General features: G+C 37.8%; 1 protein-coding gene across 1 annotated transcript in view; it reads right to left on the reverse strand.

Moving 5' to 3' along the window:
- Positions 1 to 12,630, reverse strand: part of LOC113975934 (inter-alpha-trypsin inhibitor heavy chain H3-like) — a 21,199-nt gene continuing 8,569 nt past the window's right edge. Inside the window, exons 8-22 of the mRNA XM_027700582.1 lie at positions 12,252 to 12,368; positions 11,597 to 11,765; positions 11,152 to 11,277; positions 10,727 to 10,908; positions 9,558 to 9,743; positions 8,451 to 8,590; positions 7,949 to 8,103; positions 6,153 to 6,158; positions 5,388 to 5,414; positions 4,474 to 4,524; positions 3,964 to 4,077; positions 3,170 to 3,374; positions 1,918 to 2,090; positions 572 to 683; positions 1 to 472 (exon numbers count right to left, since the gene is read on the reverse strand). Coding sequence (XP_027556383.1) covers positions 343 to 472; positions 572 to 683; positions 1,918 to 2,090; positions 3,170 to 3,374; positions 3,964 to 4,077; positions 4,474 to 4,524; positions 5,388 to 5,414; positions 6,153 to 6,158; positions 7,949 to 8,103; positions 8,451 to 8,590; positions 9,558 to 9,743; positions 10,727 to 10,908; positions 11,152 to 11,277; positions 11,597 to 11,765; positions 12,252 to 12,368 — 1,893 coding nt within the window. The 3' untranslated portion in view covers positions 1 to 342. The remainder of the gene's footprint in view (positions 473 to 571; positions 684 to 1,917; positions 2,091 to 3,169; positions 3,375 to 3,963; positions 4,078 to 4,473; positions 4,525 to 5,387; positions 5,415 to 6,152; positions 6,159 to 7,948; positions 8,104 to 8,450; positions 8,591 to 9,557; positions 9,744 to 10,726; positions 10,909 to 11,151; positions 11,278 to 11,596; positions 11,766 to 12,251; positions 12,369 to 12,630) is intronic.

Genomic DNA, 12,630 nt, shown 5'->3' on the forward strand with positions numbered 1-12,630 from the left:
ACTGAGTGCTGAGGCTTTTATTTAAGTCACTCCGTTATTGATTGAATATTGGATAGAAGGTTTCTGTTATGTTTTACAAAGTAACGTTCAAAGTCAGAATTTTGAACCTAATAAAGAGGACGTTCCAGAGGAGGAGGGATATCTGTGCACACAAGGGGAACAGCTGCCCTGCACTTCGGATTCCACCAAATGCACAGCAAAACTGTATGAGAATCCATCATACATCATCCTTGCCAAACACGGTATGCTTACAGATATTTAATAGTTCTTAAACATTGAAAAATACTGTTCTTTCAGACAAATCATCTGTCTACCCACGAATTTGGAGGAAGTTGTAGTCGCTTAAAACAGACTGGAAACAATATAGTCTGTGTGAACACCGTCTATGAGCCCAGCTCCATTGTCATGGACAAACCAGCAGGGAACATCAACGCCATGGTTGGGATCTCTTCTGTAATCCTTCTGCCAGCCCCTGAAAGGGAAGCACAGCCATGGGAGTACCAAGGTAGGAACTGCACTTGGACAAGGCAATCTTGCCTAAGTCTTTGCTAAGGACTTAATTATTTTGTACCTCGTTACTATCAGTTCATTGTTTTTAATAACCATTGTGGCATCTGGTTTCTTGGGATCGGACCCAGGATGAATTTCAAGTATGGTGAAGTCAATGGGGTGGAAAAATTGTCCTAAAAATAGAAGCCAAAATTAACATTTCAGGTATGTTGCACACATTAAAACAGCAACCAAACAGAAATCCCAGGATTTCTACATCCCCATGCTGGTTTCCACGTCCCTTCAGGGGTTTGAATGGATAAGCAAACACCAGGTCTCATGTAAGGTTGAACATATGCCCATGGAATTATTTTCTATCTACAATCCAGAATTGTATCCATATCATCTGGATATAAGTTCCAACTTCTGAGTGCACAATACAATTAGCCTTTTCTATATATCTTTCAAGATATCCTCACTTGGTGTCTTGTCTAGTCAACTGTATTTATGATATAGTCCCCAAGTTTTTAGCTTTTTTTTGAATCAAATAATGTCTGTGTTGATCTCTGAAATCTCTGGATGTGATTGTGCTCAGCACAAGGCTGACAGCTAAGGAATTTTTGCGCTCCTGCCAGGATTAGCTTTTGCACACTTTTGTCCTTTCTGGGCTGGTGCAGTTCATTGTTTTCCACACTGAGTAAACTTATTGATCCAAAAGGAATGTTTGCTGCCCTCACCAGATTTTTTAAGTGAAAATTGGAAGGCAAATGTCTGCTCTGTTTTTTGCAGCAGAGGATGCCCACCACCAAACCCACTGCACTGGCAGAAAATAGGATCAAACTTTTGATCCCTAAACTACCAACTTCACTTTCTACTAAAACAAAGAATGTTGGTTAACATGAGGAAAACCCTGGATGATACAAAGGCATATTGTGGGTTTAATATATGCTAATAAATCGAGATATACCTTAATCAAGCTATACTTTAGCAATTTCTTTTCTTACAAGGATCCACTAACTGAGGTTTGGCAAATTTTGATCAGGCAAACAAGTATTTTTTCAGAGGGCCTGTGTTTAGGCAAAGGGTGATAAGATGAAAGGAGAGGTTAAACCATCCAAGAGACTGGAGGAATAGTGTAGTAAGAAAAAAACAATCTGTAAGTGGGACTTTGCAAGATAAAGAGGTTTAAAGATGCCAGTGAGGACAATGAGTGCCAGTGATTTCAGCAGTAGAAGCAGAGAAATTTGTGAAAAGATAATTCACACAGTCTGAGCCCAGAATATTTTGTCACAAATCTTAATACTGTCAATCAATGTCATCTCAGTTTCCTCCATTCTCAGTTCAGAAAGGTTAAGTACAAGCTTGTGTCTACAAATTATGCAGCCTCATAAGGAAGGACCAGCATGGAAACACTAAAAGAAGTCATACCTAATAATCCATGGGTCTGCTCAGACAGTTTATCCTCTTCCAATGTATACAGTCCTAGGAAATCTCGGTGGAGAGGATGTTTCTTCCATACTTGGTGCAAAACAACAACAAATGAGGCACCACTGCCCATTGAGAGCACCAGATTTTTTTTTCTATGAATTATTAAAGTTAAACTGAGGGGAAAAAAAACCAAAACATGAATTAGGACATTATGCTTCCCAGAGTTAACAGTAAGGAGAAGAAATGTGAGAAGAAACCTGTCCAAGATATAAACATGGCTTTATAAAGTGCTGGGTGTTGTCTAAAAGAGAGGGTTTGCTGCCTAGTTTGGTCCATGGGAGTCTCTGTATGTGTGTTCACAGACAGTCACAGAATCATATTAAATGACACTGGAAAAGGCCACCTGGCCTTTAAACTTTTCAGTAAGATGGTTTTACCAAAACTGGTCTTTTAACAGTGCAATTAATCACAGATAGGTCAGTGATATGTAGATACAGCACCTCATGCTCAGTAATACAAATTCTATTGATAAAACCATCACTTCCTTGGCTGGATGCTACATGACACGTTTTCCTTTTGCTTTTCAGAGAAGTCAACTCCCAAACTGCCTAGGTTAGTGCTAGGATAAAGAAGTTTTGCTTCTGATTGTGTTACTGGTATCATCCATGTTCTATCATAATTTTAAAAAAAACAAACAAAAAGGTGTGAATAAGTTTTGCTCTCTGCTGCAGTGCCAGGCCTTGAGAAGGCAGGAGGAGGAGATGTTGCCCATTCCTTTTCTGAACTTCCTTTTGCACAGGTATAAATGATTCTGTAATAGAGAGATCCCATGAAAAATAGACCTGCTGACAGGGCAAAATGTACCTATTCTGTAAATGCCACAATTTCCATTTCTTAAACTGGAGATTGTTTATGGTGCATTATTATGCCTTTGAAAGATTACACACTGTGTCTAAAGTTAATCTTCAAGTATTTGCAAGACACTGCTGCATTAAACATGAGACCAAATCTAGTTTTGCCTTAGTCATGGTAATATACCATCAGGGAAAAATTTTCACTTACTTATTCCAAGCAGAGGAATTTGTGAATAATTCAGCAGTTACACAACAAAATAGAGAGCAGAGTCCAGCAGGGCTTGAATCAATTTCTTTTGTAGATTCAGACAAGAAATCATAGAAGTGCATTATTGATCAATGTTTAAAGAAGTGTAGAAAGCAATGCAAGAGACTGATAGCCTTTCTTTAAGCCTTACCCTGCTTGTTGCAAGGTGACTGAGTCAAGCCAGGTGAAACCTGTTTTTTCATTGCCATTCTGAACTGTGATCTTCTCGGGAGTTACTGTCAATTTTAAATCCAGGTGCTTATTTGCAATGCCAAGTTTTCCAAAATACGAATTTTGGATCTTTGCATCACTATTTGCTCTCTTATCACCAATGAGTTCTCCATTGACTGTGATGCCTAGTATAGAAAAAAAACAAGTATTGTTTTATAGACAGGACTTGATTAACTGATGCCAAGGAGTGTCTTGAATATTTAACAAAACCAAAGGAATTAGGTCTGAGTTGCAAAATATATCAGAATTACTTGTGCATATTTGTGCTAAAGTAAAACAAAGCCCTGGGGGCTGTTCTGTGAATTTCCAGAAAGCCAACAATCATTTTCTTGAGAAAAGTTCAATATTTCCTAGAACACAAAGAGTTTGTGATGGGCACAGATGGCCTGTGTGACATCAGTCTCTCTTCACCAGATATTCCATGAACTGGCAATTTAAGGATTATTTTATCGTTTGCACTAAAACTCACTGAGACAAATTACTACTCTCAACCCTCACAGTGGTTTTCAAACAAAGTTTAAAAGTTCATTTTGCTCCAAGAAGTGAAAACAGTCATAGTAATAGTACCCTATCATAACTACAGGACCTCCTACTAACTTTGCAGGGAAAAAAAGCTTATGCATTATAAAGAGAGAAACAGCTTTACACACAGGACATTTTGTTAGAAGTATCGTGATTTACCAATTATTAAAAAAAAAATAAATTAAAACTCACCTGTAACTGGATCATTTATTAAATTTAAGACAGTACCCGGGTTTTCATTGATATTGAAACAGATGGCATCTCTTTTTTGTGGCACTGATATGATGAAGTGTGGGTCCCCATCAACTGCAAAGGCAAATCACTGGTGTTTTACAGTGACACACGAGGCAAAGCTCCACATGAGCAGTTAATACTGTGCCAGTGGAACTGGGCCCTTCACAAGCTGCATGAAAGTGTTACTGAGAGCAGGAAGGGACCTGAATAGAGAACAGGCAGGTACCAACACAAAGCCCACCAATGGGAACGAGGGCTGAGAAAATGACCACAAATAATTTCAATTCCTTGATCTTTAAAAGACACTGAGAGATGTTTAAAGTAAACTAAAATATTAGCCCCTTGAAAATGAAAAATGGCAGCTTTTATGGAAGGGAATTATCAAAAAGACTCATAAGAATTGTATAATTTAGCCTTTAAAACCCTCTTTTGTTCTCCTTCTAAGCAGACAGCACTCAAACCACTCACCACTGGTGTACCATGTGGGCTGTGACACAGAGCCTCGATACATTTGTGAACCTGCAGAAGGAAAAAAACTTGTTCGGAAAACACATCAAAATGGAAAATGTACATGCTCTCTGCATGGTACAAGTAAGATGTCAGGAGGTTTAATATGCTTGCTAAATCACTAATTCCATCCTGGTTTTTAAAGCCAGGAATGACAGTTAGTGCTGCTTTTGAATCAAAAAAAGCTTCACAACAGAGACAGATTTCACTTGTCTACATTGCTTTGAGGGTCTCCACAGAGCCCAAGTAATGTATCTGCAGGACACAAATATCTCAGGCTTTAGGATCAAGCTATTAGCAAGGTAATGCAACATCATCCAGTGAAAACTTTTGACATTTTGACGTCTGTTTTTCCAGAACAAATTTAAGTCCTCTCAACGAAAACTTGAGAAAACTAGACAGAGACAGAGAGACTGAGACTAATCCCCAGAGCGAAAAGGTAAATCTAACTCTCCTATTCCCAGGATTTTCCAGCCAGCCATTTGATGGGTCAGTTGCTGCTTCTCTCTCTTGAATTAAAACAGTTGCTTTTTGCACAAGTAACTGAAGATATTAATTTAACCAGGATGTTGGACATCATAGGCCCTTGCTTTATATAATTCCAAAGGAGACGCAAATTGAAGTCCATCCTCTGTTTTCGGGAAACACCTTTCAGGAAAAATTGGTGGATGGATGAATTGGCATTTACTCCTCAAAAACTATTTAGCTGAAACTTTTTCACCTCGTATTGTTCAACCTTGAAGTGTGTTTTTAGCAGGGAGCAGAATTTGGCAGTATTTGTTAAAGTACAGTTGTAAACCCAGACAAGGCAGTCTCCAGCTCTCTGGTAACTTCAGTTGACAGATCCTGCTCCATTCAGAACCTTAATGACTTACTGAGCATAGAAGATACGGAAGTCAGTGCTGTGAAGGAAACAAAATGTTATTTTAGAGGCTACAAAGAACAAAAAACTAATTTTTTTCGCTTCCTTCCACCAAAATCAACTAAAAAAAATCTTATAATTATGTATAAATTTCTAACTTATTACAAAGGAAAAACTTAGTCAAACCAGTTTATTTGAGACTGTTACAAAGCAGTGTCATGAAAGGGCTGAAAGCACACCTTCCTTTTCAGCAAAAATGTTCCTTCTCCACTGGCATGGGGTTGGCTCTGTATGGGACTGGGACAACCTGCTCTTCTCTGATTCCTCTGTGCCACCTTGCCCTAAACTGTACTTCCCCAGAAGGGAAGTCAGTAAGATTTGCCCACCTGCTTCCATATTATTCTAGTCTTCTGCTCTTTTTACACCTGAAACTATGTTGGGATGTCTGAAGGAGTGGCAATCACAGCACGAATAAACACATATTTGTATGGGATTGCCTCACACAGGTACCTGGGAGCCCCCAGTGCCAGCCCTGCAGAGCAGCTTACTTGTACTGGGCCTGTGGTGGGATGCTGGAATCATCAGAGACAGGAGGAACCGCACTGAAAACACTACAAACTTATCCACCTAAAAAATTTTAAATGTATTTATAACACTATCTTGATTTATTCACTAAGAATTTTTTGAAAATATTGCATCCTAGATCAAAAAACCAATGTGGGAAATCCATCTCTAACAGTTAAAAATATGACATAAATTTAATAAGAAATGTACATACCTTCAGCTGTTACCATGGGCAGGCAAGGAGTAAAAGGAAGAAAAAGAGAAATTTACAATTTCAGTTGTATAATTAAACAGGAGGGATTCTGATCCAGTTAAAACATATTCTAAGAAAAAAATTTAAAACTGTTTGAAAACTCAACCAGGTATCTTCAGTATTTTACAATTCCATTTCTTCCCAGTGATACAACTCAATATTTGTAGATCAAACAGAAACACACTGAAAGTAAAAAGCTTTTATGTGGGGCAGCAAAACTGCAATTTATTATGCATGGGACAAGGGCTTTATTTGTAGTTGTTTTATTGTTATGCCACACTTATACTGCAAGTGTTCCTTATTGGGTTTGCTCTTTTGCAGGTTTTGAGGCATTTGAATAATTCTATTAATACTGACTGGATGATTCAGTAATCTGATTTGTGAACCTAGACTTCAGGGTGTGTACAATGATTTTATTTTCTTTTCTTGTACAGAAGCAGCCTTTGAGTATTTTCTCCTATTTCTGCTCTATACTTTCTATGTACAGAGAGGATTTCCTGGGAAAGAGGTTCAAAGAGGAGCCAGGTACCACAAGTACCTGGAAAGGAAAAGCAAAGAGATGAAGATGAGTGAGTGGATGTCTCTTCTGTCAAATGTTTGGGGTTTTCATCTTATGTAGGCCAGGTGCAAACTTTAAAGTCACTATGTTGTATAGTGACTTGAATGTTAACTTAAACATAAAGGGGTTTTGTGTCAGTATTCCATTATGAGGGTTATGAAAAATAATGCAAAAACTTATCAGCAGAATGCCTGAAGAATTATTCACAGTTGAAAGATACTTAGCAATTCATTGGCTTCAGGATTTATTCCAGCTGAAAGAAAAACCCACTAATCCCCTGTAAGTATCTCTGTTACACTAAAATGCCTTAAGTTTTCATGCTGAATTCAAAAGATTAGGAAGTTTTTAATGTAGAAGGCAGCAGAGAGCCCACACAGAGCCTGCAAGAACTTTTAGGGGCTCTAGGTAAAAATTTGGGGGAAAAAAAATACTGGGTGCTGACAGAAGAGACTGAAAAGCCTCTGTCAGACCTGTAGAACCAGGGTGGCTGGAACAATACACAGAGATGAAGTTTGGGTGGCTTTGGGGCACTCTGAGCAAACAGCACTGCCTTGCTTTGCTAGAGAGGAGCAGAGTGTTTGTTACACAGATGTTGAACAGAGAGGCTGAACTGTTCTACTAAGCACAAAGTTCATCACTAGCCAAAGTATCAGAGGAGTTGAAAACAAATTGTCTACTTTCAATATAATTGCTTCTCTTTCTGCAATATATATGAATGTTGTGTTTTACATATGTCATCTCAAATACTTTTACAACTTGATGCATCCTGCATGAGGAAGAGCTCGTGCAAATTTTCCTCTTTCATGCAGAAAGAGGTTACTACATCTGCCCCTAGGCTGAAGTATGTGGAAAAATAAAGGAGAAAGTGATGTGAACTCATCTTAATATAGCTGGATTATTAGATTAGAAATGTTTCTTGGTTTGTTTTTTTTCTGTAACAGTTTATATATTTAGTTTAAAATACACTTATTTTAAATTTATAGTACTTTGCCTGTATGATTTAGTAATGAAGGATGGTTTGATGGAAGTGAGATTTACAATGAAAAGTAATTTTGCATAAACACATGTGCCAGGCTTGGAAATTAGATTTTTCAGATACATGTTTTAAAACTGTGCCCACATGAAAGCCTTTCTTTAGGAGAACATCAAATGAACACTTGGCTTCTCAAATGCAGTAAAAATGTGAACATGTCTATACCTTCAGTGGGTTTATCAGCAATCACATCTTCACTGTCATCTTCTTCTGGTTTTGTTACCACCATGGATGTCAGTGGCGTTACAAACTTGTACTTCAGTGAGAGAGCCAGGGCTTCAGCTGTAAGGTTTTCCCTTTCTTCTCCTGTAGCTGCAATACTGAATACAGGTACAGACTCCCAGCATCAGTGACTGCTGAATTACTCACCAAATTCAATATTTTACTTTAAAGTGAAGTCATTTCTCTGCAGCTAATTTATCATTAAGACAATTTGTTACACTCTAAAAGCACTTCTGATTCCCCTGGCTATCCAAGAAAAAGGCAAAACCGTGCTTTATACTTGCAATAATTAAAAATTGTTTCATTTGCAACCTGAAATAGGAATACTGAGGCTAGGGAGGAGAATAGGTAGGGGGATTTTCCTTACTGATTTTTATCCTAGAAGCTGCAGGAGTCAGAGGGCTTAAGGAGTTCATAGCTAAGATGTTATTCTAGATACAATTACCGTCTTTCCAGGAGCTGTTCAATGGTAAGATAAGCCCAGAGCCTTTCAATGTACTCTCCAAAGATGTATTCTTGTTCTTGGAAAGCTTGAGCCATTTGCTCAGCATCTTGCTGTGTAGTGTATGACAGGGCATCGTTAGCCTGTTGGGAGTAAGGAAGCTTCTCTGTATCATAAGTAGCCAGGGACTGCCAGAACCTCCCAAAAATCGAGACCTTCACATCTGAAAACCTTATAAAATTGAAAAATAGTCTGGTTCCACCCAGCACTTGCCCAGGAGATTGCCAGTGTTGTGTCAGGAATTTTGACCCGTTGTTTCTGTGAAGGTCAGAGGTGTACACTACAGGACATAACACAGTTTCCAAATTCACATGGTGTTTTTGTTCATCAGAATTTGGCTACTCAGGATCTAAAGAACTTTGAGTATGATACTGATTTCAGAGAGGAACATGCTCAAGCAGATATGTCGGAATTAAGTTCACAGTAATACATTATTTGTATTTAAAGTACACCAAAGTCCACAGTCCATGGGGCATATTTGCAATCCATGATTTATGACAACATGGTCTAGAATATGTTTGTGTTCTGTTTCTTGAATATCAGGGGTAAATATTTTTACTGAATCCAGATGTGGAGAGGTATTAGAAGTAGAGTTCTATTTTAAGGGGAAGATATTTCAAATATTCAGCTGGCTTATTCACTGGTTTTCTTCATCCACTGAAAAGAAGTGCCTGTGAACACTGAAAATTTGGCTCCCAAAAGAACCAGGTAGGGTATTTAGAGACTAAATACATACAGTATTTATATATTTATAAATATATGAGGATATGTATAAATACATGAGTATATTTATATATATTTGTTAGCAAAACTAATCCAGTCACACTGCACAAAGTTGTTCCAGACTGACCCTACTACACCTGTTAGGTAAGTAATTTGCAATTTTAAAAGCAATGACTTTGGCACGTTTAGTTTCTCACATGTGCAGTAACCTGTCCTGTCACTGAGGTAAAGAAACACCAATAAATATTTTAAGTAATTAAGTAGTGCCAGCTTTGAACATTCAGAGATTTTGTGTATCTTACATAAGTTAAAGAAATCCATACTTACACCTTCACCTCTCACATCTACAGTCAAATGGTTTTGGTTGCTGTCTACAAAACGTCCAGCCACCACAATCTCAGACCCGTCATAGAAATGCTTAAAACTGTTCATAGTTAGGTCTGATATTTCATTTTCTGGGTAGTTTAACTCCACATCTATGAGCATGGGATTTGACACCTCATCGTAAAACCCCTATAAGATACAAAAAAAAAAAAAGGAAAACGTTTAACTCTCATTGTTTCTTTAATTCATAGATCTGTAACCAGAAACACCCTGCTATTTTGGCAATAAAAACTGCAAGAGTATTTTATAAGAAATATATAAATATTTGGTTAACTCTCAGATCACAAGGCCTAAAAACTCTACAAATAAGGGAGATGAGAAAGGACATACAACTCTTCAGTCTCGCTTAGAGAGAGAAAAAAATATCTGAGAACAACATGCTGTGGATGATGAATCAAGAGGGATCCCTGGTATTTGATAGAGATAAGTTTCTAGATCTATTCCCAGCAGAGACTGACGTAACAACATAGTCAAAGCAGACTATTTTTTATTATATTTGATTTCAAGCAGAGCTTGAAATGAAATCCAGTATCTAATTCTTTGGTAAATTTTTTGAATGGCTGCTATTGGAATGTGAGAAGTAAAAAAAGTCAACCTCGTAAGGCCTATACCTGTTTTCATGTCTTACACAACTTTAGAATGCCTTAGAAGTAGGGTAGGATACACCTGCTTCCAGTAAGTTTCTAAAGGCAGAATATCTAGAGCTTTATGATCTGTTCCCCTTCTTGTCCCTTGACATGACATTAACCACATGATCTGTGAGGTTTGGGATATAAATGACTGCAGCAAGTTTGCTGCACACCAGGTGCCCTTCAGAAGCATGACTTGTGTCACCCTGTGCCAAGTTTTGAACTCTCTGCCATAGCCCACAGTATCTCCCTTTTACTGTCCTTCCATCTCCTGCTTATATGAGGGAAGGAGAAAATCAAATGCAACTAAAGGTCCCTTCCAACTCAAACTATTCTATGATTCTAATATTCTGATTATGGCAGATATTGGAGTATTCCAGTATCAGATTACACACTGGGGTTTTGATTGCTTGAAAAGAACAACAACTGTATAGTTATCTGAACCAATGTATTTTCATCTAATTTAAGTGGTAGTTACTGTACTTGAAGCTGTAAAGCTGCATCAGAGTCAGGATAAATCCGACGGGCCAATCCTTTATTCTCCAGTGCCATCCTCTCCAAGAAGCCATAGTCTACACCAGAGCCAAAACCAAGGTTGTATAAGGGGTATCTTCCTTTAATAGCATTTTTTACATGTGTCTCAATGGTCTGAATATCTGATACACCTGCATCAAACCAGGAAACGTTTGAGTTGTCTTCAAAAATAGATAAAATGATCACAAAATTAAATGTGACCCATCATGTTCAGATTTCTTAGGAGGCATTATCAAAAACTTGGTTTAGTATAATGATGCTGTATAATAGCATTTAAATCATGAAAACATCAAGAAGTCAAAGGTGAAGGCCAGTTTTAACTAGAATTTTTTATTAGTTAATTAACTCTATTATTCTATCCAAGAGAAACTTACCTTGGTTTGGCTGGCCATCTGTTAACATGATAATTATAGAAGCGCTTCTCTTGGGCACAAGGTTCCCTTCATGAGCAGCATTCAGAATGTCAATTCCCCTCATCAAACCACCATGTAAATTTGTCACTATGAGGTAGACATAGAAATTTGGGTTCAGCAGAGATCACCAAAAGAAAGGCCCATTTTTCATTGGGATCTGAAGAGATTTAATTACAGTATGAAAATGAAAGATTTGGGTTTATAAGCAGGGGGATGTTTAAATAGAGAAGTACCTGGACTTTGGAAACATAGAGAGAAATAGATGTCATATTCTGAGTAAAATTCAGCCTCAGGAGTGTCTCATCAGTAATCTAAAAACCCAACAAGCTATAGCATTGTGTTCACAGAATGAACAGATAATTTAACTTAAACAGTGACCAATTGGCAAGTCCAGTAAAGTACTTACTGCCTGAAGCATCAATGTTCCGAACAAACTTCCTTGCTTCTTTCAAATTCTCAGGAGTGGCCTTGATTAATGTTTCTTTCCAGGTGGACACACCAGTATCGAACAATATAAAATTGAAGAAATCATCTTCTTTAATGTCATCTAAGATTTTTAGAAGTGCTTCTCTTGTCTATAAAACAAAGAGGTTTAAATACACAATTCAACATTTAACAGAATAGGTGCTTACAGATTATTATTAATCTCTCAGCACTGGGGTATTTTTAACTTCTACACAGGATGTTGTGAAAAAATCCTGAGCTTGTTCTGTCCTTGCCAGTCCCTGTGCCTGTTTCAGAGTAACTCTAGGGAAGTCAGTCAGCTGCAAGAACACCTGGTAAGTCTTTGTAGCTAAAAGGAAAATCAGATCTCCTGTCATGGATTGTTGCTTATGCTGGGATAAGCTGGCATGGCAAATTGAAAGTGATGGGAAATGGGTAGCTACAGGTTGGTGGAGAAGCTCATACACAAGCAAGCCTGGATATTTTGATGCAACACCAAAACCTGAAAATTCTGAGCATTAGCTTAGAATGAGGAGTCCTAACTATGAAAAGCTCATATCCCTTTCAGTACTTTTTCCCAGCTCTTTCATTGAAACTTCAGTAATGTAATAACTTACCTGTTCCATTGGTCTTCCATACATTGAGCCACTAGTGTCCATTACAAAAATAACATTCTTGGGCAAATTTGGAAGATTTGTTGGTGCAAAGAAGTGTACGAAGTAGCCATTGACAATCTGAAAAATAAAATGGGAAAAAAAAAAACATAACACCACCAAAAACTTTGGTATATTGTAAAGATAAAACAGATAAAGGAGATATTACTCTCATTTAGTGTCTGGTCTCTGAGTGGACTAAAAGGTTTTAATGGCTCCAACTAGTCTCACCTGTGTCCATGGGCCCAGGAGCATCATTTAAGTGCAAGACTGGGCCTTTAGTTCCTGCCTGAGCTACACTGTCAGAACATCTGTGTCCAGCTATATCACAGCTATATCACCT

This window comes from Neopelma chrysocephalum, unplaced genomic scaffold (genome assembly GCF_003984885.1).
Source record: "Neopelma chrysocephalum unplaced genomic scaffold, ASM398488v2 Primary Assembly neopelma1_147, whole genome shotgun sequence".
NCBI classification, from domain to species: Eukaryota; Metazoa; Chordata; class Aves; order Passeriformes; family Pipridae; genus Neopelma; species Neopelma chrysocephalum.